Source organism: Nyctereutes procyonoides, unplaced genomic scaffold (genome assembly GCF_905146905.1).
Source record: "Nyctereutes procyonoides isolate TBG_1078 unplaced genomic scaffold, NYPRO_anot_genome, whole genome shotgun sequence".
Lineage (NCBI taxonomy): Eukaryota > Metazoa > Chordata > Mammalia > Carnivora > Canidae > Nyctereutes > Nyctereutes procyonoides.
This window is the reverse complement of record NW_026575139.1, coordinates 36,223,410-36,251,229: the sequence shown is the minus strand read 5'-3', so window position 1 is coordinate 36,251,229 and position 27,820 is coordinate 36,223,410. Positions and strand designations below refer to the sequence as shown.

At 42.9% G+C, this 27,820-nt stretch overlaps 1 protein-coding gene across 1 annotated transcript in view; it reads left to right on the top strand.

Moving 5' to 3' along the window:
- Positions 1 to 27,820, top strand: part of PRKCH (protein kinase C eta) — a 229,640-nt gene that overhangs the window by 138,621 nt on the left and 63,199 nt on the right. Inside the window, exon 10 of the mRNA XM_055304119.1 lies at positions 15,328 to 15,482. Coding sequence (XP_055160094.1) covers positions 15,328 to 15,482 — 155 coding nt within the window. The remainder of the gene's footprint in view (positions 1 to 15,327; positions 15,483 to 27,820) is intronic.

Here is a 27,820-nt window from a genome sequence, read left to right as displayed (position 1 = left end):
ATCTCATTTAATACCCAAAACAGTCGAGGATGGTGTAGCTGCTATTATCCTAATTTTAAAGATCTGGAAATTGGGAGGTCCAGAGAGGTTGAATAACTTGCCCCTGATCACACAGCAAGCAAGAGACAGACCATGAATTCTTAAACAGGTCATCCAGCTTAATAATCTATGCCATTAGCTTTAAAATACCTCACATAGAAAGGTCTTCTCCCTGGAATGTGTACAGCCAAGAATAGTGTCATTAGGCAGGAATAAAGGCAGTTTTTCACAATATATAGTTCTTCAGCCTTTTATAAAACACCTGAAGATATTTTCTCTTATCTGTTTGGAACTAGGTTTCCTCCTTTCCCTGAGCAATGACTGCCACAAATACTATTTGGTCTGCTTGTGGGTCATTTGTTAAAGTTTGCCTTTGGCTCAGATCTAAATAGAAAATGAGCCAGAACATGGTGTTTCCCAGTTGGGCATGTTCCCAACTTATTAATAGTGTTCCATCTGGGGACAAAATGCACATAGACTATCTTCAGGCCCTGTATTTCTGGGGGAGAGGGTCATTTGGGACCTTTGCTTCTGTCCTCTTAGGCTTTCTGTGGCTAATCAGGGCCTCGTAAATGAATGGGAAATAGGAGAACCTGGAGTTCATGCTGTTCCTTTGGCTCTCCCTGTTTGGGTAAGACTGCCAGGAGACTTAGTGTGATTGGGCGGGGTGGGGGGGTGAAAGAGTTGGCATGCTTTTCGATCTGAGGTTGTTTAGTTGTAAGTGGCCTTGTCGCTGGCCATCATCAACATTGGTGATCTGGAGATCATGTAGACCTGCCACCTCCATGTTTGCTAAGATGGTTCATGGATCATGTGTCCTTTCCTTTATATTTCCAAGACTTGCCTTGGTCAGAATTGGCTCTGTGCCTCCCAATGACTGTTGAAGCTTTGGGGTGGCAAGTGCTTTGTTATGGTTTTCCTGACTGGGACTGGGAACCTGCCAGACTATATAGGCACTTAGACCTCAACAAGGCCCTATATTGGAGCTGTGGGCTGCAAGTGCCTGAGTTGGCTCCATGGAGAAGGCAATGGTCCTTTCGCCAAATAGTGCAGTGAAAAGTCTATTAGTTCGTGATCACACTGAGTGCTAGCAAGTCCTTTTAATCATCAGTCTGGTGGGGAAGAGAGGATGAATACACATGGAGTAGTGGGGTATGACAAAGAGTGTGGCATAAACATTGTCCTTCTACTACAAAAGGAAAGGTAGTTCAACAAGGACACTGAGCTCTGGGGGGGGGGGGGGGAATGTGCTAGTCTTCCCTCAGAAATGTAACCAGAATGGCTACAAGGCTAGCAAATGAGTGTCTGAGCTTTAAGCAATACCAGGGGGCATGCTGCAGGTGTTTCCCTGGGAAGTCAAATTGACTCTTGCCAGGACTGACTGGAGAGTCAGGCTGGGGCCTAAAGCCCCACCTGAGAGTAGATTCACCCCACCCTGATGACAGAATTGTGCAGTGTAAAAACCTGACCAACTGCTCTGGGTGCAAACCATAGACGGTAATAGATTTTAGTTCTGAAACACTCAAGTTCCCTATAATTATCTTATCACTGGTAAGTGCCCAGCTGTGTCCATCTTTGCTCAGCCCAAGAACCACCTACCCGGGGCCTCTTATGACCGATCAGCCTCGTCTGTCACTATAGTCTTAGCCCACCTGGAGTATACAGAGCTGCCACTGAAGGTGAGGTGTACCTGAGTGCGTTCGAGGTTTCAGGCTCTGCCATAAGCCCCGAGGATGCAGCAGTGAACAAAACATGCAATAGTCCCTGCCCTGTGGAGCTGGTGTTCTCCTGCACAGTCCGTGGGCCTGAACAGGCTGTTTCTAATGCCAAATCAGCGAGAATCCCTCCTTGGTGGCTTGGTCACAGAAGCAGTTCTGGGATTTCTATATAGGATAGGCTCAGAGTAGCCATGTACTTTGGAAAGCGTCTAGGGGACATGTCTTTTTTTCTCTCTCTCTCTTTTCTTTTTCTTTTCTTTTCTTTTCTTTTCTTTCTTTCTTTTTTTTTTTTTTGAGTATTGTTGGCACACAACTAGTTTCATCAGTTTCAGGTGTACAACATAATGATTCAACAAGTTTATTTATTCTATGTTCACTGCAAGTGTAGCTGCCACTGTTGGTAGGAATGCAAACTAGTGCAGCCACTGTGGAAAAAATTATGGGGGTTCCTCAAAAAATTAAAAATAGAAATGGCATATGATCCAACAAGTCCACTATTGGGCATATACCCAAAGAAAAGAAAAACATGAACTCAAGATTTAGACACCATCTATGTTGATTGCAGCATCATTTTCGGCAGCAAGATAGGGTACTTGTCTTGAAGCTACATTTGCATTTGAAGCACACCCTGTTTTTACTTGGGTGCAGTGAATTTGAGACCTGGTGAAGATGACTGGGGGAAAGGGTGGCTCAGGGTGTTGCCACTGCCTCTGCTTGGCCAGGGAGCCTGAAGCACAACTGGGCCAGAAGCACGGTAGGAAGGGCAGCAGCCCACTGTACAGCCCACTGCCTCTGTACGGTCACCCTCATCTCGCTGGTTAAACTCTGGTCTCTTCACCGACAGCCCCTGCACGGGGCTTCTGAGATACCATGCTTCCCCACATTAACCCCCTATGCCATCAACACTGACTCTGCTCTTGTGCGAGGCTCCTCTTCCTGCCTTCTGTTGTCAGCTGATACCTTGGCTGGGTCTCACCAGCAGACCCTCCCCTCTCTGCTGGAGGGCTTTGGCATGCCCTTGTCTTCCCTTCAGGCCACCCAGGGAGTTCCTGTTTCCTTTCTGTTGGAGGATCCAACTTGTAGTTTATTTGTACTGCAAAAGAGCCTGCTGTATCTTGAGCTCACTCCTGCCCACTTCTTTAGGATGGCCTATAATGATTTATTGCTTAGCTGTTATGAAGGGAGCCTTGGAACTTTTCCCAGAGTTTCTTAATTCCATTCTTATAGTGTATGAGATTTTAAATATTAAAATGATGTAATAGATAATTCCCAACCAAAACAAAGGAGGAAAGTCAGTCCAGCAAGATTCCTCCTCTCCCCTCTCCCTGCCCCATACATGTTGTTCCTTTCCTGGGCAGTGGACCCTGGGAAGCTCCTTCATCTGCTTTCCGTCACCTCCTCACTCCCAGGGAGCCCTGAGCTACGATCAGCTTGTGAAGTGGGGACTGACCTGTGTCCACAACAAGCCTAGACCTTCTAAACCAGGTGTCTGTCTACCAGTGGGGGAACGGCAGTCCAAGATGCATCAGATGTAACCAACAAAGTCAGGAACCAGATATGGCAGAGCTGACCTAGGGACAGGTTGAAGTTTCCCTTCTGGAAGCCTGAGGGAATCGAGGGACTGCCCTTTAACTGGATTTGTCCCCTTGCACTTGGGCTTCAGAACAGATCTGAAAGCAGGAAGGTCCCTTCCACCTGGCTCAGAACTTTATCCCTACTACTTTGACCTTTGCCAACAGGTCCAATAGTTTTAACGGTGGAATGCCTTGTGAATTTTCAACCTTTCCAGTTAAAAAAAAAAATCACTTATTTGCATAATGTAATGTCATTTGCTCACTACTAACATTTGGGGCAGGATAATCCTTTCTTACAGGGGTTGTGCTAGGTGTTGTTGCATCAGCAGCATCCCTAGCCTCTACATACTACTTATGAGTAGCACCTCCCTGGTTGTAACAACAAAAATGTCTCCAGATGTTACCAAATGTTACCAAATGTCCCCTGAGAGGAGGAGGATCTGCTTGGTTGAAAACCACTGCCTTGTATGAATGTCAGGTGGTCTGTCCTAGATCTAAGAAGTTAAGCGGACTAGAAGATCACTTGACTTTTTACAGGGGCCAAAGCAAAGTGTGTCCAGCCTTCCTTGTAAAAGTATAAGCGTTATTTTTTTTCAGAGTTTGTAGACTGGCAAAGTTCCTGTTTTGGGGCTTGTAACAGTTATCAGTGGCTGCACTGTGGCATTTGCTCAGGCTCAGGCCCCAGGCTGGGAGGAGACAGTGGAAGCACACAGCGTCTGTTGGGTGTGAGCCAGGGTTAGCACACTGCCAGCAGTTCTGAACAGTGAAGCCTGCTGCGATAAGACAGACATATCAGAGCCTGGGGTGTCTGGGGAGCCAAAGATTAGCTCAGTGAGCATATATTTACAATGGGTTATGTTTAAAAGCAAGAGATTGAAATAGTGCAGCTTCTCTTGTTTTGGCATTTAATGATTATGCTTCTATTTTACCATCAAGGTGTTGAATCAGTACTTTTTATGAAAATTATCTCCACCCTGCCAGCCTGTGAGTCAGATTCCCATCCCTTGTGTGATGCATACGACTGGATTTTACAGAGATAATCAAAGCTTTAAGAAACATTTCTCAACCAGCATAGAAAAATGTGCTAGTAGCAATACAAGTGTGCTTTGGAGGAAGCACACTTGCTATTTTTTTTTTCCCATACGTGGGAATGCTATTTTAGCTCAAAGTCACAGATAACCTTAGATGCTATCTTCAGAGCTGAGTTCTCTCTAAATATTGAAAGTAGACCCTAGCTGCTAGATACATTGGCTTTTTCTATGTTTAATGATAATAATATATCCATCTTGCAATCTTAATTCAGTTCAGGTGATGTTTACTTATCACACATTATGTGCCAGGGACTGAAGACAGATGGAAAAACAAAGTGTGGACCTGCCCTCTATTTCCTTTCAACCAGGGTTCATCTTCAATATATATACCTATAATCATGTGATAAAAGAAAGTCATAACTTGGCCCTTGCAGAGGTTGAAAGGCCTGAGACAGAAGGGGCTGTCTGAGCTGTGTTTTGAGGATGAATATGAGCCCTACAGTCATGGGGGAGTAAAGGAAGGGCGAATGGGCTTCCTAGGCAGAGGTCATAGTGGTGCAAAGGCACAGAGAATTAAAATGCTGTGCCCAGGACACCCCAAATAACTTGATGGGGTAAGATTGTAGGAGAGGAAATGTGAGTAGTGAAGAAGCAAGTCCTAATGGGCCTGACATCCTTTGCTTAGGAGCTTAGACTCAATCATGGAGGTGAAAGGTTTTAAGTGAGAGAGCAACATAAGATGTGCATTTTAGAAGGCACTCTCTGGTGGCCCTCTACAGTAAGAGGAGACCAGGGAGTCACAGTCCTGATAAGGATGCTGAAATAGTGGCCTGTTAGACCAAGGCAGTGATCATGGGAGTGGAGTCAAGGAAGCACAAAGGAGGTGGAATCAATAAGACTTTTAAGGGCAAGAGAAAAGGAGGAGTGGCCAGAGTTCTGGCCAGTTGGGAGCCTGGGGGGAATAGAATATGATGAATTCACTTTGCAGGAAACCCAGTGGTGAGATGTTTGTTGCTCAGAAACATGGTTCAGATGGGAGATTGGATTCAGTGTCCTCTGGGTATGGTAGAAAGCGTGATTTAAAATATCCTCAGTAGATGTTTAGAGGAGAGGACAGTTGAGAGGAATTCTAAGCAAGAGTGTAGGAGGGTGAAAGTCAGAAGAATCAGAAGTTTCATGGGTAGAGGAACCAAGTGCCCAGCCGAAGTCCATTCACCAAAGGACTTGAAGCTGTAATTATATCTGGGATGAGATTGTTGGTGCTGTTGTCTTAGTCTCTTGTCCTTGGGGTTTAAAGGGCCCATCAGAACTCCACTTAACCAACTGAAGCTTCTCTGCAAGGTTAATACAATATCCTCTCCCCTGGCTAAGCCTTTTAATCTCTTTGTAATTACTTTGCCCTCATCTTCTTAGACCATGCCTTTTTTTACTTCCGTCTCTCTACCTTGGTAGTAAGGTTTGCGTCTTTTTTCCTCCACGGACAGTGGAGCTCAGTATTTGGCCCACAGTGCAAAAAGATTGGAAAGGGACTGGGCGGGGTGGGGGGGGGCAGTGTTCATTTGTTTGAACACATCTCATTTCCCCAGCTAAAGGGCCAGAGAAGAGCATGTCATGGCTGTGCCAGAAGAATCAAACTCAAATTCCAAATGGAAATTAGCAGGTACTGCAGTACTGTACAACAGAGGAAGGAACAGACTCTTGGCCAGCAGATTCGCAGGAGTCCCCTCAAGGAAGACAGAATATTCTTGGTCAGATTTGCTACTTCTCTAACTGGGCAAAATGTTCATTTAGACAATTATAATACAGAATCTCCTCTTGTGAGGTGGACATGTCTAATTCCAGATCATAGGAAGAATGAAATATTGCCTTCTGTAAGAGGTTGCAAAGTTTAGGAATTTCTGCCATGAAAAATAATCATCTAAACAAGTAAATGGCACTTTTACTTTTTATCCTACAGCCCTATACAGAGTTAATCCATAAATATCTTTAATAGACCTCCTTCTATTTGGTGCTTAAATCAAAATCTTTACACTGAGAATTGTACCCTGGGAAATAATGATTTAAAGGAATCCTGTTATGCATATTTTAAATGATGAAACCTTTTTAAAAAAGTGAATGATAACCTAGGACATCTTCTTTGTGAATCTGCATTCAGAAGTTTGGTTTGTATATTTAATTCAGAATTAAAACACCGTGCCCGGTTGGCAGTAATCTGTTCCAGGTTTAAAGGCCAATAAACATTATCTTTATCATAGTATAGTAAGTAGACTATTCATACCACATCCTCTTATTTCCACTAACTTAATTGGGAGTCTGGCTAATTGTAGGACCTCACAGAAATGGCGCTAGGAATAGTATGTAGCTGTTACAAAAAAAAAAAAAATCACAGTTTAGTGACAGAGTACATCAGGAAATACTATGTAATATAAGTGAAGAAAGAAGAGTTTTTCTTTTTCTCTTTAAAGAGTGATAAGTAGGGCAGCCCGGGTGGCTCAGCAGTTTAGCGCCACCTTCAGCACAGGGCGTGATCCTGGAGACCCGGGATCGAGTCCCACGTCAGGCTCCCTGCACAAAGCCTGCTTCTCCCTCTGCCTGTGTCTCTGCCCCCCCCTCTCATAAATAAATAAAATATTAAAAAATAAAGAGTGATAAGTATAAGTAGGACATAAGGGGTAAATAATTTCTAGTTAAAAACTCCTTTGGAAATTTCTTCTTGGCTCTGAAATCTCCAGTTTCTTGGATGCTAGAAGCCACAGATAGTTTTGTTTCTCCTTGGATTTGGACTTCTATCCCTGGGTGTCAGGATTATAGGTGTTTTATTTTCATTTTATTTATTTTTTTCCTCAGTTTTTCATGTATTTACTTTATAACCACATTTGAACTATGAATACACAATTACTTGTAAAAGCAGAGGAAAAACCAAAGCTTCATAAATAAAGGGAAACGAAGTAGTGTGTCAAGCAGATCTGCTTCTCTTGAACTCTGTCACAAACTATTTTAACTATGGGTAAGGCACTTCACTTCTTTGCACTTTACTCACATAAAATGAATGGATAGAACTAATCTTGGCAGCTTGTTCTAGCTTTTCTAATGTTCTAGTTTAAATTATATTAGAAAACAGAAATGGCCTCCCACCATATTAGTTCCTCAGGTTCAGGCAGTAAGCTTGGTGGCACTAGAGATATGTCATTTAGATCTGGGCTCTGCCTTCAAAGATTTCAGGTTCTTCATAGAAAACAAGATCAAGTGCACAAAGCCAGTTTAGCCCAGTGAGACTGGGCGAGATGTGCGTGGACTAGAGGTGGCTCTGCCAGGAAGGGTGAAGACTTAAGCCCCGACAAGGCTCTACCTCCAGTCATATGTTGACTGCTTATTTAACCTTTAAGGATCTTCTGGCTCAGATTCCTCACCATGTGTTGAACTGCAAGCTAGATCGCCTCACACAGACTAGTCTGGTATATATGTCCTTGAGCCTCATCACATCTTGTTACAAGAGATGGCCAGTGCATCTCGTTTCCCTGGGAAAACACTTGGTCTGTGGAAAGAGCTATGTGTCCCTCCAGCTTTGAAAAGCAGGTTCCCGAGGGCTTGTTCTATTGAAGACTTATTTAACCTTCCCAGAGACTAGTCTCTGAGCTCAGGATGTATCATGCCCGTGGACTTGAGAAGAGGGGTTGCTGAGTGATTGGATTAGCATCTGCTATCTTCTGGGAAGGCAAAGAAAGAAAAAAATGAAGCCATTAGGTTCCCTCTCCTTGTTTCTTCCTAGGAGCCTTTGTAATCATTCTTAATGTGGTTAAATTTAAGTTGTTTCCAGTTCAGGCATGGTGCAATCAGATTTCCTCATGAGGGTGGTTTTCCACTGTGACCTCTTTGACGTCAGTCATGGTTTCCTGTTGATCTGAACTCCCTATTCACCCCGTGGATAACTTTGTTGGAGAAGAATCATAAAGCAGGGAACACTTATGAGAAATTCAACACAATAGTGTCTGTTACTGGAGATTTCCTTTTCCTTCCCCACAGCCAGTCAGTGGCACTCTGGAGCTTTGGATACAGGATTGATGGTTCTTCGTTTAAAATAATTCTGAAGCAGTTCTTAGGACCTGGGTAGGTGAGTCTAGATGTGGCTCCCAGGCTAAACATCACCTTAAAGCAATCGCCAAATTAGTCATTAATGTTAAATGTTGTTTCTGTTCTTTGAATTATTTCCAAAAGGTAATCTGTATCCTCACCGTGATATACCTTCAACTGAGAGTTATGCCTGTTGGTTACTTTTAGGGACTAGGGATTCTTGCTTCAAAGAGAAAAATCCTTTTAATCTGTTGATTACAGTGAATCAACTTTATGGAAGAGGAGAATAGCTGCTACAGAGTCTCACTATCATATGTTAGCAGTCCATCTACTTTGCAATAATAACAATTATCATTATAAAGCTCTTAAAATTAAGAATATTATCATCTGATGTTAGAAAATTTAAAAACTTGCTGGAAATGAAACCCTTGGTTGATGTTTTGGTTATCAAATCCAGTTTTGTAACCTCTTACTTACTAGTCACTTCCCAGAATGAAAAATTCTCCTTAAAAAATTCCATGACCATGCAGTATCAGGAAATGCCCTGCACCCCTGCAGCTGGGCTAGGCATCCTCCTGACTCGTCAAACTCTCCAGATTCATGTCTCATACCCACACTGCAATTTTGGCTGCCCTTTCATTCCTGCCTACTTGTCAGCCTGATAGCCCCCTGAGCAAGGCCCCATCTCTGCATCTGCAGCAGGCAGCTCACTGCCCAGGATGCTGCAGCTCCCCTGGAGGGGCCAGAGCCCCGGGGGCAGACCACTGTGGCAGCCAAAGCTGAAGTGGAGGTGGCAGTGATGGTGAGGATGATATTGGCTTACACTTATTGAATCCTTGCTGTGCTCCTGGCACAGCTAGAAATTCTTAGCTTAAATCATGTAATCCTCACACACCTGTGAGTTCAGTCATCTTATTATCCCCGATTTGCAGATGGGCATTAAGATTGAGAGAGAGAGAGAGAGAGAGAGAGAGAGAGAGAGAGAGAGAGAATAACACAGCAGGAGCTGCTTTGCATCTCCGGTGTCCTGGCTCCAGAGGCCACGTACCCTCCCCACCACAGGGTGCTTTGTCTTGGCGACACCAGGGACTTGGGCGCTGGGCACAAGGCCTCTTAGAATAAACTTTAGACTCTCGCATGATGGAGTAATAACAATAGTTTCTGTTTGTGGAGACTCTTCTAGGCCTGGCACTTAACGAGGCACTTTGCTTCTGGGTTAATCCTCACATGATCGCTGTAGTTACAGGTGTTGTAACCCCAGATTTATAAGTAAGTAAACCTCCCGCCCCTTAAGAATTGGTGTGTGCTTCAGTTAAAATTCTCCTGGAACAAGTTACAGAAAGCAACTAACCCAAGGTTATGCAAAAAGGGAGAAGTGAAAATAAAAATGCAGAGATACAGGGGGTGTCTCATGGAACCCAAGGGCCAAAATCATCCAGATTTCTTCACGGATCTGAAACTGGAAAGGCAGGAGGAGCCCAGGTAGATTCTTTCTTGGCTCCCTCATCTCTTGTCTCTGTCTCATCTTTATGTTTCTGTTTCACTTTTTCTTTCTCATCCTTCTGTCTGTCCATCTATCCATCTCTCCAGCTGTACATTCAGTACTCTGTTTTACCAAGATATTTTACATGATCTCACCACAGAGATAGCCCCAGCTTCCTAATTCACGGTTCCTCAGTTCCTGTACCCCGCACAGCCTAAATTAAAACCTCTCCATCTCCCTTCCAATTTTCTGGGAGAGACTGGGAAGGGAATGGCCAGCCTGGGCCACTAGCTGTTGGTAGGATGTCCAGCATTTCCCCCATGTGACCACACAGGGCAGTTCTCTAAGAAAGGGATCAGTGAGCTGAACAGATACCTCCCAAGGTGCCTACCACAGTGACCTTGACGGATCTTATTCTTGGTTCCTCTGCAGTCACCCTCCCTAGGCAACATCGCCTTGTCACAGGTACCATCTTGGTGTGTAACTTTCATCGACCTAAGTGTTCTGTCTCAAACATTTCTTTATGCATTTGCTCATCAGTTTTAATTCTCAGAGAACAGTCTTTATGAGAGGCTTTAGGGATTTGCACACCCCTTGTACTGACAATCACTATCAGTTCAGGAGATATTTTTATCCTCTTTGACCTGGAGAAGTAGCAGCCCTGGACTGATAGCCAGGACAGACTTGGCCCAGGCTGCAGTGGGTTAATGCAGCCAGGAAGGCGCTGACAGGAATTCTATTATTAACCAGGGCATCAGCTCCTTGGCCTCCTGTAATCCACACGGAGGCGTGGGACAAAGGGATTTCTTTTATTCCCCCAGGTGTCCCTCACTGGTGTGAATGACTTGCATTTGTGGTTGGTTGAATGGGGGACAAAGGAGAAGCAAGGGCAGACAAAGGCCTCTTGGCTTTAGAACTGAGGTTAAACCAGTGTCTGGGACCTTAGGTTTCTCACTCAGGACAAAATTTCCCTTAGAGGAGCCAGAGGCCTCCTGTGCAGATATCCAGACTCAGTTTCTAGGAAACTGGACTTTAGAAAAGCCAGAATGGTTATCTACACAGGCTGAAACACAGTCGTCTTCATAGTCTCTGCCTCAGGTGGGATTTGGAACCTCTTCCTTGCCCTGGAAGTGACACATGGGCAATCTTCATCCGTGACGCTGGGCCTCCCTAGACTCAGGGTTCCCAGCAGATGCTTCCTCTACTTGTTCTATAGTTGAGTTTGTGAAGCATCACTTAGTGTTTGTCAATCAGAAAGACTAGTTCTTGTTTTTTTGGGTTTGGGTTTTTTTTTTTTTTTTTTTTTTTTAAGATTTTGTTTATTAGAGACACAGAGAGCAAGGCAGAAATACAGGCAGAGGGAGAAGCAGGCTCCCTAGGAGCCTGATGTGAGACTTGATCCCAGAACCCTGGGATCACTAACTGAGCCAAAGGCAGATGCTCAACCACTGAGCCGCCCAGGTCCGTCCCCCCCCCCCCGCCCCGCCCACCCCCAGGGAGACTAGTTCTTAGACTGAGTGGAGTTGTAGACAGGAGGTTGTCTTCGGGATCCTGGAGTCCTGGGATTGAGTCCCACATCAGGCTTCCTGCATAGAGCCTGTATCTCTCTCTGCCTATGTCTCTGCCTCTCTCTCTGTGTGACTCATGAATCTCCCGTCAGAATTTCGAATACATGTCTCTGCTTTGTAAAGGGTGTCTGCTAAATATGAACGGTTTCCTTTAGGTTGCTGGAATTCATTCCAGAGCCTGCACATTTAGCTGGGCTCATTTGTTTTTGTAGCTAATGTTGTTTTAGCATATGTGGCAGATTCCAACCCTCACTGGAGTCTTCTTCAAGCCAACCACCATAGCTGCCACCCGTTTTAGGCTACACATTGGGCCTAAAGTTGTGATAGAAATGAATAGGTGAGTGAACACCTATATCAACAGGACTATGGCCCTGTACTTCTCAGCTATAGGTGGCCTGAGGATGGGGTGAAAGGTAGCACCCTAACTAGCCATTTGCTTTTTATATCAGCACTTGGTTATGAAAGCAGCAGTGTTACAGTGATGTTTTGGCACTTAGGAACTGTCTCCCTTTGCCACCCTTGTGCCCTGCCTCACAGCTGACAGTTCAGTCATTCATATACCTTGACACCTCCCCACTCCAGCCTGACTCTTGCTTCCTTATCCTTCAAGGCTGGGAAATTAGCTCTCTTTGAAGCTTTCTCCAAATCCCACCCCAGCTTTAGGCTGCTCAGGTGCCCCTGTTCTGTTCCCATGACTTCGTCTTTGCATCTCCACTGCACTTAGCACCTTGGGGTGGTGTGCTCCACGTTTCTCTGAACTGTCTGAGAGCAAGTGTGGGATCTTCTTCATTTTATAATACTTGCTCTCTACCCAGGACCTGGTATGGTGTGTGCCCAGTAAACATTCCTTCTTGTTGAAAACCTTAAAGGAAGCATGAAAGATCTCTGAAAGCCTCATTAAGTACTCTCAAGCCTGCATACAGAACTCAGACCCTTTATTCCCATGGAGCCCAGGGACCCAAACCAGAGCTGATCGCATCTCATTTGGGATGTGGTTCCAACAAGCCCAGTGGCTTGGTTGCTTTAGGCATCAGAAAGGCCATTCATAGTGTGAAGAGATGGGCATATAAAGAGAGGGTCTCCTCTCAGCAAAAGCCTCTGGTGAGTTGATGAACACACATTTTTTGTCTACCTTGTGATATTATTTTAGGTCTTTGATAGGATGGACCATTACTTTTTGTTAAATCATCATTATATCTGGCTGGCTTGTTTCCCCTTCATGCTTACTTCATGAGCTGTGTGTAGCCTGGGGGATGAGAGTTGTTCCAGGCAGTGCCAGACAGGAGGTTAGAAAGAAAACTCTGAATGAAAAGAAACCCCTGTTTTCCCAGTTCTAAGGCTTCTGACTTTGCTGTGTATCACAGGTAGGTGTGCCCCTCTGACCCTCCTGCATTTTCTGAGAATCTGCCTCCAGCACTGGGCTGAGAAACAGATGAAAGAGTGAGATGAAGCAGTGTTTCCTCCCTTAGATTTGGAATTCAGCCTCTGCTCTGGCTTTTCAGGCTTGAGACATGAGAATGATTTGGGGGGAACTAGAAATGGATGAAATTGCCCTTACAATACCCTCATCTTTTTGATGCCTGCTGCCTTAGAAATTCTTGCCAAGTACACTGACTTCCAGCAGCCTAAGGAATAACCACTTACCTATTGACTCAGTTCCCATAATCAGGTATTTTGAGCTCTTGGATTCCATGTGACTGCCACTCTCAGCCATTGAAGAAGTCAAACAGGGATGCCTGGGTGGCTCAGCAGTTGAGCGTCTGCCTTTGGCTCAGGGCGTGATCCTGGAGTCCCGGGATTGAATCCCATATCAGGCTTCCTGCATAGAGCCTGCTTCTCTCTCTGCCTGTGTCTCTGCCTCTCTCTGTGTGCCTCTCATGAATAAATAAACCCTTAAAAAAAAAAAAAAGGCAAACAGGCCGGTTAACAAAAATGTGTGAGACTGACCTACTCGTTAAGTGGTGGTTTGATGGCTTTACCACCCGAGTCTTCCTTGGGTCCCCCTTGGCCACTCCTCCAAATGAACACAGCATTGGCATGACACCTGCCCGTGCAGATGCAGCTCTTAGACGTGTCTCTGTCATATATTCACCATCCCGCTCCACTGCTGACCTACTCTTTCCACTCAGTCCTTCCCATATAGAAAATAAAGAACACTGTTGTTCATCAGAGCTTGTCCCTCCCAAGTCTGCCACTCTGCTTGTCAGTCACACTAAAATAAGGCAACTAGCTGGGTCAGATGGCTTACTGGGTTGAGCTTTCAGTTGGCTTGTATCGGCCAGCCTGAAGAATTGTTTTGTAATTGTTTGGTTTCTGTTTTCATGTGTGAGGATTTTGCTGTTCCGTCTCTACTCTTAAATTCATGCTTCTCATTAGCAGAGAGAAGATTCATAAACCCAGGGGACTTTTTCCTTCGAATTAAGGTTTTACTTAAAATCAGGAATAGAGAGGTCATGAGTTCTGTTTTCTGATTGGAAAGGCCTGAAACCAATGGTGACTTGGGAGCAAGAGCAACAACAGGCACAGCCATTGTCCACCCACAAGGATGGATGAGTTCTGAGTACACATCCTTTGTGAATTAGTAAATACCAATTTCCTTACAAAATGACCTCCCACCTTCCTACCCCAAAAGGATGATGACTGGCCCTGCAAGGTGATCCCATAGGCCTTACCTTGCATGTCACTTGCTTGGAGAGACCTGCACTGACTCCCAAGCATATGACCAGATGTCACTGCTTCCTCCACTTTTCCTTCATAGGATTTACCATAATTTGTAAATTTACCTGTGTGTATGATGCCTTGTTTGTTGTTCTTGTTGTTTATAAAGCAACATGTGTCTCCCACACCAGAGTATATGGGTAGAAGTTGTGTCTATTTTATGCCCTTTCTACTCTCTGTTGAATCCCCAGCACCTCATTCAGCACCTGGCTAGCCAGGGACTTCAGAAATGTTAGCAGACATCCACTGATCCGAGGGGTGCCTGAAACAAAGCACTTTGTACTGTCAGTCTTGGAGCATTGCTTTTCCATTGAGACCTCACATTTCTTTTATTAAAGTCTTAATAAAAGCACTTGTTCACCCTACTCGCTCAGTACTGAGTGCCCTGCATGGGGAGTCTTTTTTTTTTTTTTTTTTTTTTTTTAGTGGGGAATCTTAAGAACCCATTCCATCTATGGGGCTGAGAACTCCTTCCCAGTGCAGACAGCATCCTGCTGGTCTGCATGTTTCTGCTCCTGACTTGGGAATTTTCTGTTGGGCTGAATGGGATTTCTAATGTTGAGGCTGTTCTTAGACCACTGTTTGGCAGACTTGTCTGAAACATTTTCCCTTATCTGCCAGTGTTCCTGCCCAAGTGTGAGGACCTGTTAGATGCCCCTTGCGCCCTTTGCTTAGCCCTGCCTGTGCCAGAGGAAAGGCATGTACCTTTCCATTTATGTTGCTCTCCTCCACTTTCTAAAACCCCTTTGATTCAGTGAGGGATAGCACCATCGTTCTCACCTGGCTAATGGTGAACGTCCAAAAAAATGAAGCTTGAGGTTGCATGGTGTTTAAAGTGCAGAGCTGCATCTAGAACCAGAAGCTTCCGAGGCTTTCCTGCTTTTTACTTAATACATAGATCAGGGCTGTGTGGAATTACTTAAAGGAGATCCAGGTGTTATTTTGCACCCCACCCCCATCTCAGGGATCTATTCCCAGAACCCTTATGCCTTGCACTGACCTCATTCCCACCGAATGTCCACTTGACAACTTCTTCTCCCCATGCCACAGCCCAAGGTGACCTGCTTGTAGAACTCTAGGCTAATGGCTACACCACGCTTGATCTTCTTTTGTGTTTGTATCCAGGATCGTCTGTTTTTTGTGATGGAGTTTGTGAATGGGGGCGACTTGATGTTTCACATTCAGAAGTCTCGTCGATTTGATGAAGCACGAGCTCGTTTCTATGCAGCAGAAATCATTTCAGCGCTCATGTTCCTACACGAGAAAGGAATCATCTATAGGTGAGTTTTGGTCTCAGTAACCACTCCCCTGGATTCATCCCCTGCTTGCCCTTCTGGCTTCATCCAACCTTCCGTTTTTCCCAGTAACCGACTGAAAACGTTTTAGAATCAATTTCACAAATGTGTGAGTATCCATTAGAATAAATGAATAACGTAGTGTTTCACATTGCCAGCAAACTAGAATTGCCCCCATGTGGTGTTCATAATACCGACTTGAACGGCTCCATGGAGACTGTTCATGAATTCATACAGCCAGACCCTATAAGGTGCTGAACACACTGTTGCTCTTTTTTCTGTTTTCACATTGGAAGTGATCCATTCCATTTTAAGAATCCATACTTACACTGAAGAGTGTGGCTATCTGTTGCCCTAAATTACCACAATAAGAAGAATCTCAGCTGGTTGGGGTTACTTACAGCTCACCAAGTCAAGAAGCTAAGAGGTGAACTATTGATGAACAGTGTCCGGCTTGATAATATTTATCATTTGTAGCCCCTCCCAAATATTATTTGATTCCATTTCATGGCACACAGTCTTTTGAGTATAATATATATTTTGGGTTTCAAGTCTGGTTGCCATTGTTAGATCTCAGAATGCTAGGGATATAGATGAAACTTCATTCAGGGCAAGATTAGGTAAGGTGGGAAATATAACAGTGAGTGTTAGACAACCTTTAGAAATCGTTTGTTCTTTTCATTTTCTCCCTGTGGTCAGTGTTTTCTCTTTAAATAACATTGTAACTTAGTCACCACATAAACTCTTTCTTTCTATTGAGATGCAATTGTTGCTTTCCTTTGGGGGAAAATTTTTTATCTTAGAAGCACCAGTATCAAAGTAAAGAATTTCCTGACTGAAACTGGCTATTTAATAGCTTTGCTAATGCAAAGGCTAATGCAAAAGGCCCTTCCTTTTTTGGGTTCAGAACAGTATTGACATCATGATGAAAATGTAAGAGAGCTTTCGGAAACTGCATATTCTTAAATATCCTAGGAGTCAAAATAGGAGAGAGAGGAGCGAGGCTAGGAAAGAATCCATCAGGGCTGGTGGAGGATGCCAGAAAGAAGAGAGAAAGCAAAGAGGATACAACAGGCTCAATAAAGACATGGAAATTCTCAGGCTTTAAAACCTCAACTAGATGTGACCCTTTGTCTCAGCCCTAGCTGTGAGGCACAGGAGGGGATGCAGAGCTCAGAGCCAAGCTGAGCATGAGCAGGAGCAGTGAGAGTCTTCTGCTTGAAAGTAACCAGGAATTTCCTCCACTCAGCCTTTGGCCATGGAGCTGCTACAGGTTGCTATAGATGACCTGTACTTTGAGCCTTCTTGACCAGGCCATCTGTTCTGGCAGCTTCAGCATGGAATTGTTCCTGCCGTAGCATCGTGCCCAGGGCACGATTGTTAGGGAGTTCCTGATACAGTCTGTGATGCTGAAGGGAGTTCAGAGGTCTTCCTGGTGGTAGCAACGGACTTTGGGCCATGAGCTCTGCTTTTGTTGTCCTCTCCATGGCTTATCCATCCACCCATCTCTGCCCTGTTTAGAGAGAGCCTTCCTCACATGTTATTTTTAAGAATATTGACTTCCTTCCTTGACAGGGACTTCCGTTGTAAATTCAAAGAATGATATTAACAACGGCAACAAGAGCTACATGGACCATTGTGACGGGTGGCTCTTTACCTGCATTTCTCCCCTGAGCCCCCTAGCACTATGATGTATAACCATAATCTCATTCATGTTATTTAGATGGAGTCTTAGAAAGGCTTAATAACCACACTGTTAACTGAATTGTTGTAAAGCCACAATTCAAATTGTCTTTAGCCACTGGGCTACATTCTCTCCTCGGGAGAGACTTGCAGACATAGCATACTGCTAAGAGGGGACATCTTATTTCCCTTCTTGTGATAGGGCAACTTTAATTCAAGAAAAGGAGGTAGAGTGTGTGTCTTCATCCTTTTGGGCTGCATATGAACTACAGAAATTTATTTCTCACGGTTCTGGAGGCCAGAAGTCTAATGTCAAGGTGCCAGCAGGTGTGGTGTCTCATCAAGGGTATCTTTTGTCTGTGTCCTCACATGGCAGAGGGATTAGGGAACTCTCTGGAGCCTCTTTTATAAAGTCTCTAACCTCATTCAGGAGGATTCCACCCTCATGACCTAAACGCCTCTTACAGGCCCCGTATTACTACTACCATCACCTCTGTAGGTTAAGATTTCACCATCTGAATTTTGGTTGGCCCCCAGGCTGGGACATGAACATTCAGACTGTAGCAGTGGAGAGAGACAATAAGGTCAAAACATTTTTTCTTGAATCCTTTGAGGCTTTACTTGAGCACCACTTTGGCGCAAGGCAACAGACTTGCTTTCCTATGTAAGATATAACTCCTTCTCATTCTACTTGTTTCATTTGTTTGGAAACATGGAGGGTGGACACTGTGACCTGATGTCATTTCCATGAAGCTGTACCAGCCCACATCTTGAGGCATTTTATTTAAATTCCTGGCATCTACAGTTCAATTTGGAGAATTTATTTTAATTTACTCTTCCACTTGAATCCCATATGCAGGCTCTAACTGATATGGTTGACTTTGAAGGGGACACATTTAATTAGGATAGATTCAAAAGCTATTTTTATCTTGTGGATTTATTTCACAGGATAATTTAATTCCATTCAGGTTACTGGCCTGAGAGCAGAGTCTTAAGGATAAGCCTTTGAAAACCAAGTACTTGGAATTCACACATAGTAAAGGGCACACTTGGGTCACACAGAGTGTGAATTTGATCCAGAGAGCACAGAGAGGAGCTTGGGAGCATCAGACAGCCTCGTTTGTCATACTTGTCCCAGGATAGCCTTTATCAGAGCCAAAGTGATCTTGTAGATGATGCCTCTGACCTATCCAAACACAAGTATACCTCATCTTACAGCACTTTGCTTTGCTATATTTTACAAATGCTGTGTTTTATGTACATATATACTTGTGTGTGTGTGTAAATTGAAGGTTTGTGGCAATCCTGTGTTGAGCAAGACTATCAGTGCCACTTTTTCAACAGCATTTGCTGAGTTTATGTCTCTGTGTCACATTTTGCTAATTGTCAAAATATTTTGAACTTTTTCATTATCATTTATTTGTTTCAATGATCCATCATCAGTGACCTTTGATGTTATTCTTCTAATTGTTTTGGGGTGTCACGAATTGCACCCACATGAGACAGCAAACTTAATCCACAAATGCTGTGTAAGTTCTGACTTCTCCACTGACCAACCATTCCAACATCTCCCTCCCTCTCTTGGAGCCTCTTTTGCCTGAGACACAATGATATTGAAGTTAGGCTAGTTAATAACCGTACTGTGGTCTCTAAGTGTTCAAGTGAAAGGAAGAATCACGTGTCTCTCACTTTAAATCAAGAACTAGAAATGATTAAGCTTTGTAAGGAATGCATGTTGAAAGCCAGGATAGGGTGAAAGCTAGGCCTCTTGCATCAGTTAGCCAACTTGTAAATGCAAAGCAAAAGTTCTGAAGGAAATCAAAAGTGCTAGTCCAGTGAACACATGAATGTTAAGTAAGCAAAATAACCATAACGCTGATATGGAGAGTTTGAGTGGTCTGGATAGCAGATCATACCAGCTACCACATTCTCTTAAGCCAAAGCCTAATCCAAATCCAGAGCAAGACCCTCACTCTCCTCAGTTCTGTGAAGGCCGAGACAGGTGAGGAAGCTGCAGAAGAAGAATTTGGAAACTAGCAGAGGCTGGCTCATGAGGCTTAAGGAAAGAAACCATCTCCATAACATCAGAGTACAAGAACCCCCAAGGGCTGATGTAGAAGCTATAGTGAGTTATCCAGAAGATCTAGCTAAAATAATTAATGAAGGGGGCTACAGTAAACAACAGATTTTCATTGTAGATAAATCAGTCTTACATGGGAGAAAGATATCATCTAGGACTTTCATAGCTAGAGAGGAAAAGTTCATGCCTGGTTTCAAAACTTCAAAGGACAGGCTGATTCTTTTGGCAGGGGCCAGTGCAGCTGGTAACTTTAACTTGAAGCCAATGCTCACTGACCATTCCAAAAATTCTCAGATCCTTAAGAATTATGCTAAATTATGCTAATCTCCCTGTGCCATATAAATGGAATGAGAAAGCCTGGATGGCAGCATGTCTATTTACAAAAAGGTTTACTGCATATTTTGAACTTACTTTTGAGACTTGCTGCTCAGAGAAGAAGATTCCCTTCAAAATATTACTTCTCTGACAATGGACCTGGTCATCCAGGAGCCCTGATGGAGATCTACAATGAAATGAATTTTGTTTTCATTGACTGCTAACACAACATCCATTCTGCAGCCCATAGATCAAGGAGTCATTTTGAATTTCAATCCTTCTTATTTAAGAAATATATTCCATAAGGCTACAGCTGTGATGGATAGTGATTCCTCTGATGGATCTGAACAGTCAATTGAAAACTTTCTGGAAAGGATTCACCATTCTAGATGCATTAAAAACATTCATGGGAAGAGGTCAAAATATCAACATGAACAGGAGGTTGGAAGAAGTTGATTCTAACCCTCATGGATGATGACCTTGAGGCTTTGAGACTTCAGTGAAGGAGGTACTTGCAGATGTTATGGAAATAGCAAGAGAACTGGAATTAGAAGTGGAGTCTGAAGATGGGACCAATTGGTGCAATCTTGTAATCAAACTTGCATAGATGAGTTGTTTCTTATGCATGAGCAAAGAAAGTGATTTTTTTAGATGGAATCTACTCTTGGTGAAGATGCTGTGAAGATCGTTGAAATGGGCACAAACGATTTAGAATAGGACATAAGCTTAGTTGATAAAGTTAGGGGGAGGATTTGAGAGGACTGACTCCCATTTTGAAAAAAGCTCTATTGTGGATAAAAATGCTGTCAAATAGGATCACATGCTCCAGAGAAATTGTTCATGAAAGAAAGTCAATGTGGCAAACTCTATTGTTGTCTTATTTTAAGAAATTTTTACAGCCAATCCAGCCTTCAGCAATCACCACCCTGATCAGTCAACAGTCTTCAACATAGAGGCAAGACCTTTCAGCAGCAAAAAAATTACAACTTGCTGAAAGCTCACATGGTGGTTAGCATTTTTTGGCAATAAAGTATTTTAAAATTAAGATGTGCACATTGTTTTTTCAGACATAATGCTATTGCACAATTAATCGGCTAAAGTACAGTACAGTGTAAACATAACTTTTATATGCACTGGGAAACCAAAAAATGTATTTACTCCCTTCAGACAGTTCACTCTGGAACTGAACCTGTGATATCTTTGAGGTATCACTGTAGAAGCGTTGTTTGCTTGTTTTTTATCAGAGGAGTTTTTTATTTTTCAGCAAATTACAAAGATGGTCAGCATGTCATTGTCCAATAGGATTTTAGAAGTGCCTTAGGCTCCCTCTGACTTGACTTTCTTAGCCTACCGTGCCTTGTGTGAGAGGAGAAAGGCAAGTTACATTTCTGGGCTTTTCCGCTTGACCCTGATTCTCAGATGTGTTCACTTGGATTTCATGGAGGAACAGAAGCCCAGTTCCCTGGAGATACAGCAAGAGCAGGGTTTGTGCCTTTGCCTTTGGTTGGAAGGTCTGGGACTGCCGTGGCCCAGAGACCAAGAAGAAAGGGCTGGGAAGTAAGCAGTCAATGAGCCACTTTGCTAAGGGGAAAAAAAAAAGACTATTCATTCCTTTGTCCTGGGCTTGTTGGCTGATTGGGAGCCCAGAGAGTGCTCATGAATAATTTACATGGCCATTGACTTTTTTCAGAGTCAAGTCTTACAGAAAAGTTAGAAGACAAAGGGGCATGCATCCCATTTACCTGCTCTCCAGTGTTGCAGACCCCATTTTTCTATCATGTTTCATAATCTTTATTAAAGGGGAATTCAGCCATGGTTGACATTTCAACCTCAAACCCCTAAAGCCAGCCAGCATGTATTGGTTTTGCTGTTTTTGAGAAAGCAAAAGGTATCTAAAATATGTTTAGTGAGAAAGCCTTTATAGAAGAGCAAAGTTTTGATTCCTCCTTACCATTTTACCCTTGAACACAGTGCATTTTAATACACACTGTGCATATTAGTGAGTCTGACCCCTTGGCGCCCCAAGCACTCTTGGCTTGCTGTGTGCATGGTAATCCATGTGTACTCCCAAAGTCCCAAGTACTGTGGCAGTTTGTTTTCCCATTGCTGAGATGTGAACTGACCCACAGAGGCTACAGACCTGAAATATATTGTCATTTACATGTATACTTAATATAGCACATGAACTTTTAAAGAAAATTGCCTTTGAGTTCTCCTCAAAATGAGACAACAGTCTCTACCTAATTTGACTTTTTTTTTTTTTAATTCAGAATTTGGGAAGATTAACAATCTCCCTCCAAGATAAGGTCTATTAAGCTAGTCTCTGAAAACACCTACTAGAGCTGTGTAACTACACCAGTCTTTAATATCATCTCATTCTTGTTTCTCAGGGATACCTACAGGATTATCAGGTGCCTTGCTGACTTCAGACATCTGTGTGATTTGAAATTAGCTCAGCATGGCTTTGCTTAGAGAGACACCTTTGTAAGCATTGCTTCTGTGTCTATGAATTCACAGTTAATCTATTTCCCAAACAATTTAGACGTGGGTCAGTGATGAATATTGCATGCTTGAGTCATCGTTTTCTGATATCTACCTTTCTTCCTCTTGTAACATCTGTTACAACATCTGTTAGAGTCCCATCTCCTGGGACCTTCTCACTCCTAAGTATTTCTTACCAGCATAATTTCAGGGTCCCCAGATGTCTTTCATTTGAGTCTAAAATCTTGGACTATTACTGTTACTTCACCTGCATCGGAATTCACTTCAACATTTATATTTATTGTACTTGCTGTAGTGTGAAAAATCTTCTTTTCAGATAAAGATGAAAACCCAATTTAGGAGCTCTGTTTTCCTTTTGCTGTTCAATAACATCATTTCTCCTGCACCAGAAAGTAGCTCTACTCTTTCTTGATCTGCTTGCTGCAGAGACAGCTACAAATAGTCATTTGTTATTTTCATTATAGCCCTTGTCTCTTGAGAATGTGCTAGCCATGGAATTCTTAGTATGCTTGTAACTTAAATATCTGATTTTGACTGTGAGCCCTTACCTAAGATTGTTACTAAAACTCCAAACTTTATAGTCACATACCTGCTTTTCTTAACTTGTTACAGATTGTTCTGTCAAATGGTGGCCTCATTCAGTGCCTGCTCTTCCACTGTCACCAGAATGTGACTTCAAGATCTTTTTTCAAAGATGTGATGGAGAGCTCATGGGATTTCCGGCCTATTAGAAGAGCTGGACATTTCCCCCAAGTTTCCCCCAGTGAAACTTGGCCACTTGTCTCTTCCCTAACACAGACTTTGGAGATATTTAGCAAGTGTTTATTGAGTATTACTCTCTGCCAAAGATATGAGTACAATGATAAGCAAAACCTGAATACTCCTCTGTGGAGGGTATGGTCTAGTGAAGGAGAAAGACATCAATCCAATGACCATACTAATGGAAAAATGACAGTGATGACGAGTGCCATGAAGAAGAAGAATGCATTGCAATGAAAGAACTTCTAATACAGGGATTTAGTCTGGTCAGGGAAAGACAGAAGAGTTTTCTGAGGAAGTGACTCTTAAGCTGAGATGTCCAGTGAAGAGGATTGGAAAGAGCATTTAAAAGAGAAGGAATAGCAAATGGAAGTTCCCAGTATCAGGAGGAAGCATGAAAATTTCAAGGACTCTAAAGGAGACCAATGAGTTTATAGTCCAGGAGGCATATCCTCCCACAATAGGCATTTCATTATCCTAGAGTGTTCATTGTCATGTGATGACTTCAAGATTTTGTTAGACACTCCTTATAAGTAATTTATTTAAAAGTTAGGTAAGGCTGGTCATGCTGCCAATTGCTGGAGGAACTATCCATTCACAGTGTGTTCCTTGTGTCCAGACCTATGTGTTTATATTCAACAATTATAAAAATACTAGAGCCAGATGAGGCCTACAAGAAAGCCTAGTGTCACGTTCTCTTTTATAGATGAAGAAATTTCAAGTCTGAAACATCCAAACAATAAATTGCTTCTCAAAGTAGCTGTTTTCTCAGGATGGCTCACCTGTAATTTATTTTCCATCTCAGAAAAAAAAATTATCATTAGAAAATTTTGTTTCAGTCTTTAACTTACTGCTGATGTGAAGAGCTAATCAGGACATTTGGAGGCATTTGATACTGTTCACTCCGTTTCAATGAGAAAAATACAGTTGAATTCAGAACATATTTACTGAGCTCCCACTTTTATTAGGAGATATAAATACAAAATGAAGAGATGTCATATCTGCCCTTTGAGGCTCTTTCTGTAGGTTGGGAGAGATGGTCCATAAATAATTAATGACATATGGGTTCCAAAATTGGAGTATGCCTAGCATATTATGGAAGCACAAAAGACCACTTAGCCTTATGTGGAAGTTTAGGCCAGCTTTCTGTAGGAAATTGATGAAAAGTTAAAACCTGAACAAAAATAAGGAGGTTGTTTAGGTAGGGGGCAAGCTTGAGCAAAAATTGAGAAGCATGAAAGCTCATGGCGAATATGTGGTTGGAGTGGAAAGCTACAAGAATTTTGGAACTTAAAGTTTGAGCTATGGTAGAAGATAAGGCTGGAGGGCTTGGCAGAAATGAAGCTATGAAAGGCTTAACATTCTTCAGATATTTGAATTCTGTATCATTTAGGATTTGGTGCTGTTGCCTGTGATAGGAAATGGAATATAATGGTGCCTTAAGTCAGATAGAAATGTATTTTTCTCTCCTATAAAAAGTCTGGAAGTAGGCAGTCCAGCTCTGCCATGAAAGCTCCATGGAGTCATTTGGGACTGACACTTCTATCTTTCCTGTTCAGCCATCTCCAAGGCCACCTTCTTAGCTTAACATGTTTGCTAAAGCTTCTGGAGTCATCTCTGTGTTCCAGGCAGTAAGAAGAGCAAAAGGCACTTCTCCCAGATGAGTTAGCTCCCTTTAAAGAACCTGAAATTACACACATTACTTACCAGGGAATTGTCTAGAACTTGGTCCCCTGACTGCACCTAGCTGCAGTGAAGGCTAGGGAATCACTATGTGGCCATGTTCCAGCTACAGATCAGGGTTTTCTTATTAAGGAAAAAAGGGGCAAGATAGTTATTTGACAGGAAACTCATGGGGTCAAACACAAATTCTATACCTGGGAATTTGGGTTTCATGTAGAAGTGAAGAAGAGTATTTGAAGAATTTTCAGCAGCTGCCTGACACGAGTGGACTTACATCTCATATTTATTTGAGGGAGGGGGAGGGATGCCTAGGTGGCTTAGTGGTTCCTGTTTGCCTTCAGCTTAGGTTGTGATCCCGGGTCCAGGGATCGAGTCCCGCATTGGGCTCCCTGCGAGGAGCCTGCTTCTCTCTCATGTCTCCCCCGCCCCCATTTCTGTGTCTCTCATGAATAAATAAATAAAATCCTTTAAAATATATTTGGCGGAGGGAGCATGCAGACATGTACATGTAGGTAGCAGAGAGAGGTTCAGTTTGTGACTGTTGTAGTGTTTCAGGTAAGAAGAGAATGAGGACCTGAACCAAGATGGTGGTGGTAGGGCTGAGGAGAAGGGCATAAGTTGAAGTGCTACTATTAAGTACAATAGTCAGGACTTAGTGACTGTGTGGATCCAGGAGTGGAGGAGAAACCTGGGGTCATTCCTAGGTGTTTAGTTAGAAGATTGAATGGATTATGGTGCCATTAGCTGGGAGATATCATGAGTCTGGGAAGACATCCAGGCAGAAGAGGAAAATGACAAGATGTAGAAACATAATATGTTAGATACCTGAGATATATTCCCATGGAGATGTGAAGCGGCCAGGTGGATATGAGTCTGAAGCTCAGTGAAAAGGATGGGCTGGGATACATCTTTAGAAGTCATCAGGACATAGCTGTCAGTTCAGATCATGGGGACAAGATGAGATCACCCAACAAGGGTGTCTTAAATGGAGAAGTGAGCCAAGGACAGAACCCTAGGAAACCAGATCCCATTAGAAATCTGCCTAGACTTGGCTCTGGGGTTTACAGAACTTTTTGATATATTACATCATTTAGAGTAAGTGTCCCCAAAGTGCAATTCCATTTAAATTACAATTCTTAAGATAATAGAAAAAGATCACTTACGTATTTTTTTCCACTGGGAAAATTCTGGGCTTGGTTTTCAGAAGATCTGGGTGCTAGACCCAGCCCTGGTTCTCATTGATCCTGGGAATGTGGGCAGGTTGCAGAATGCTCTGAACCTCTTTGCCCATGTGTGCATTGATAAGACTTCCCTGCAGGGTATTGATGAAGCTCAAATCAGATAAAAGTGAAAATGTGAAAGCTCTTTGAAACATGCCATGTCAATATAGGACATACATTATTTGTATGAATGCTGTCAGCTGATTTGGTTTTTTTTTTTTTTTTTTTTTTTTTTTTTTTTTTTTTTTTTTTTTGTAGCATAGGCTTGAGCTGAAACTATCCTCAAGAGACACTTCCTCAAGACTAGGGAATTCTTTACAGAAATTGAAGTTGTAGCCTGTAGATACCAACCCTCTGAAGGCCAGTCTTTTTATAATATACTAAATTTGATTGTGTTTTCCTTTCAAACCAAATCATTTCCTTTGCATCTTAGCAATATTTTGAAATTGAGTGTAGTTAATATACTTATCACAGACTTATCATAAATCCTTAGGAAGCCCTGGAGCATATGAGACAGATTGTAAAACCTGGAGACTACTTTTGCATTTTGTTTAAATTTCAACTCTCTAATTTATGGAGGGAGAAGCTGAATCATTTGGGATTTACCTTTTTCAGTATTAAAACAAATTTTTGGTTTTTCATTTGAGGGGAGATTCAAGACCTTTTTTGAGCCATTACTGGAGTGAATATCCTGGCAGTTTAGTCCTAGCAATCAGTTTCTCAAAGGACCCAGATTAATGGCAGAAAGAAATTTTAGCCCTGAAACAGTTTGTTTTGTACTTTACTTTCTGTGCTTATTAAATCAGAATATACCTCATCAGCATTTGACCTTTTGCATGAACAAAGGGCTGTGGTTATTTGGAACTAATGGATAAATGTGTTCATTGATTCCACTCACTGATGAAATCAGACCACCAGTTTTGTTCTTCTCCCCACAAAATTGCTCGGGCAGTCTGCTGCTTCATTATAATTAAACACAATCTTGGATTTATTTGTTAAGCAATAAAAATAGTCATTTGGTCTTTAGGTATCAGATGAACACCTGTGAAAAGTGGTTCAGTTATACAGCTGAACAAATGTTTATGAAATGCCCATTCAGTGCAAAGCTTTATGTAAGGTCCCCAGAGAATAAAAGAAGACTAAAGAAGGAACTTCCCTCAAGCTTGGCGTATTTATTCATTCCTTTAAACGTGTGTTAAGCACCTACTGTGTGCCAGGCACTAAGCTCTGGTGGAACAAATCAGACAAAACCCCATATCCTCAAGGAGCTTAAATTCTAGCACAGGTAGTCAGATAAACAAAAAGTGAATATATTGGATGTTGGGGTGATAAATTCTACGGAGCAAAAAGTTGTGTAAGGGAACGATAAAGTTCAGGGAGAATGGAACATTTATTTGAGCAGATGAGCAGAGACGTAAGGACGCAAGGAAGCAAGCTCTATGTTAATATCTGGGGGAGGAACATTCTGGGCAGAAAAAATGGCAAGAACACAAAGCCATTGGGAAGGGAGTGTGCCCTGCACAGTCAAGGAGTGGCAAAGAGAGCAGTGGGCTGGAGCAGGGTAGGTGGGGGGAGAGTGGGGAGGAGAGGATTTGAGCTCTCTCCCCTTGGTGATACAGATACAGAGTAACAGCCACAGGTATTTAGCATTTATCCCTAAGGATAAATGTCTCTGTAAGGAGTTTCTGCTTAATGAATTTTAACCTCTTAGGACATCTCTCCAAGGCAAATGGTATTATCCCTATTTTACATATAAGGGACCTTGAGGCTCTGAGAAGTAAAATAACTTGTTCAAGGTCACACAGTCTGTGATGGAAGGCTACGATCCTACTTCAGTTTTGAATCCATGGAGGTGCCGACTTCCCTCAGGCAACAGGCCTTTTCAGGTGCCCAGAATGCTCTCTGCTCTCTGTCAGGCTATCTCTGCGAACCTGCGCCAGTGTAAGTGTCCTCTCCACTAGGAGGCTTCTTAGATTCCTCACCCCCTAACCATGAGCCAGATTAGGTGCCTATCATGTCTGCTTCCGTGGCATCCTGTGATTCCCTTCCCCTCACACTTTCCCTGGCCTACGTGCATCTTG